The 877-nt window shown below is 39.5% G+C and overlaps 1 protein-coding gene across 1 annotated transcript in view; it reads right to left on the reverse strand.

Moving 5' to 3' along the window:
• Positions 1 to 195: 195 nt before the first annotated feature.
• Positions 196 to 877, reverse strand: part of tln1 (talin 1) — a 52,912-nt gene continuing 52,230 nt past the window's right edge. The window contains 1 exon segment of the mRNA XM_035668222.1: positions 196 to 567. Coding sequence (XP_035524115.1) covers positions 433 to 567 — 135 coding nt within the window. The 3' untranslated portion in view covers positions 196 to 432.

The raw sequence follows: 877 nt of genomic DNA on the forward strand, positions 1-877 counted from the left end.
ACACACACACACAAAAAAAACATCTGCATAGATTATGCATAGTTTGCAAAAAATGTGCTTGCCTGGATATCTCTAAGATCTAACAGTGAAGGCGAGCAGAATTTATTTGCAGGACAAAGTCACACAGCATGTACCAACAAAGACATGCAATCAGGATAAAAAAACTAAAAAAAGAGCCATATATATTGAAAAGTATATGATCATAATAATCAAAAGAAGATATTTTAATGAGGACTTAAAGCATATATATATTTCTGCATTATCAAAATTCATAATCATTGGCATCATTATGCTTTTGAATTTTTTCAATCTGCCTAATGTTACATTTCTAATGAAGCATAAAGCCTCCTTTCTCTACATGTAGCTGGGGTAAGGTCCTGAGCATTCCATGGATCACTGTTGTGTTACCGATGCGTCGAGGCACACACACTTTCACTGTTCCTGGCCGTCCTCCCGCAGCTCGGAGGGGAGGAACTTGTACTGCTGCTGTCTGATCATGGCCAGCTTCTTCCTGGCCTCGTCAAGCTCCCTTTCTTTCCGTAGCATCTCCTCCTGAGCAGCGATGATCTGCAACAAAGCGTAATCTGTCAGTACACCGAGGAAACAGCAGCTTCAATCACACATCCAATCAGTGCCAAAATAAAACTGACCATTCGCTAAACCCTCACCCTTACTATTAGCAGAAAAAGTTTAGAAACCATTACTGGGTAGGGCTTTGGTCTTTGGATTCCCTAACGTACGTGCCATGTGGTTTGCATGGGGCTTTAATAAGAGAGACACTTGCAGTGGGTCAGATTACAACAAAAATGATATGGAATTTTTTGTAATTAGTAACAATTCATTGTATCACAGGAAAATGTAATCTAATCTGAATACT

The sequence above is a fragment of the Morone saxatilis genome, unplaced genomic scaffold (genome assembly GCF_004916995.1).
Source record: "Morone saxatilis isolate NCDOM2014 unplaced genomic scaffold, NCSU_SB_2.0 Contig21, whole genome shotgun sequence".
NCBI classification, from domain to species: Eukaryota; Metazoa; Chordata; class Actinopteri; family Moronidae; genus Morone; species Morone saxatilis.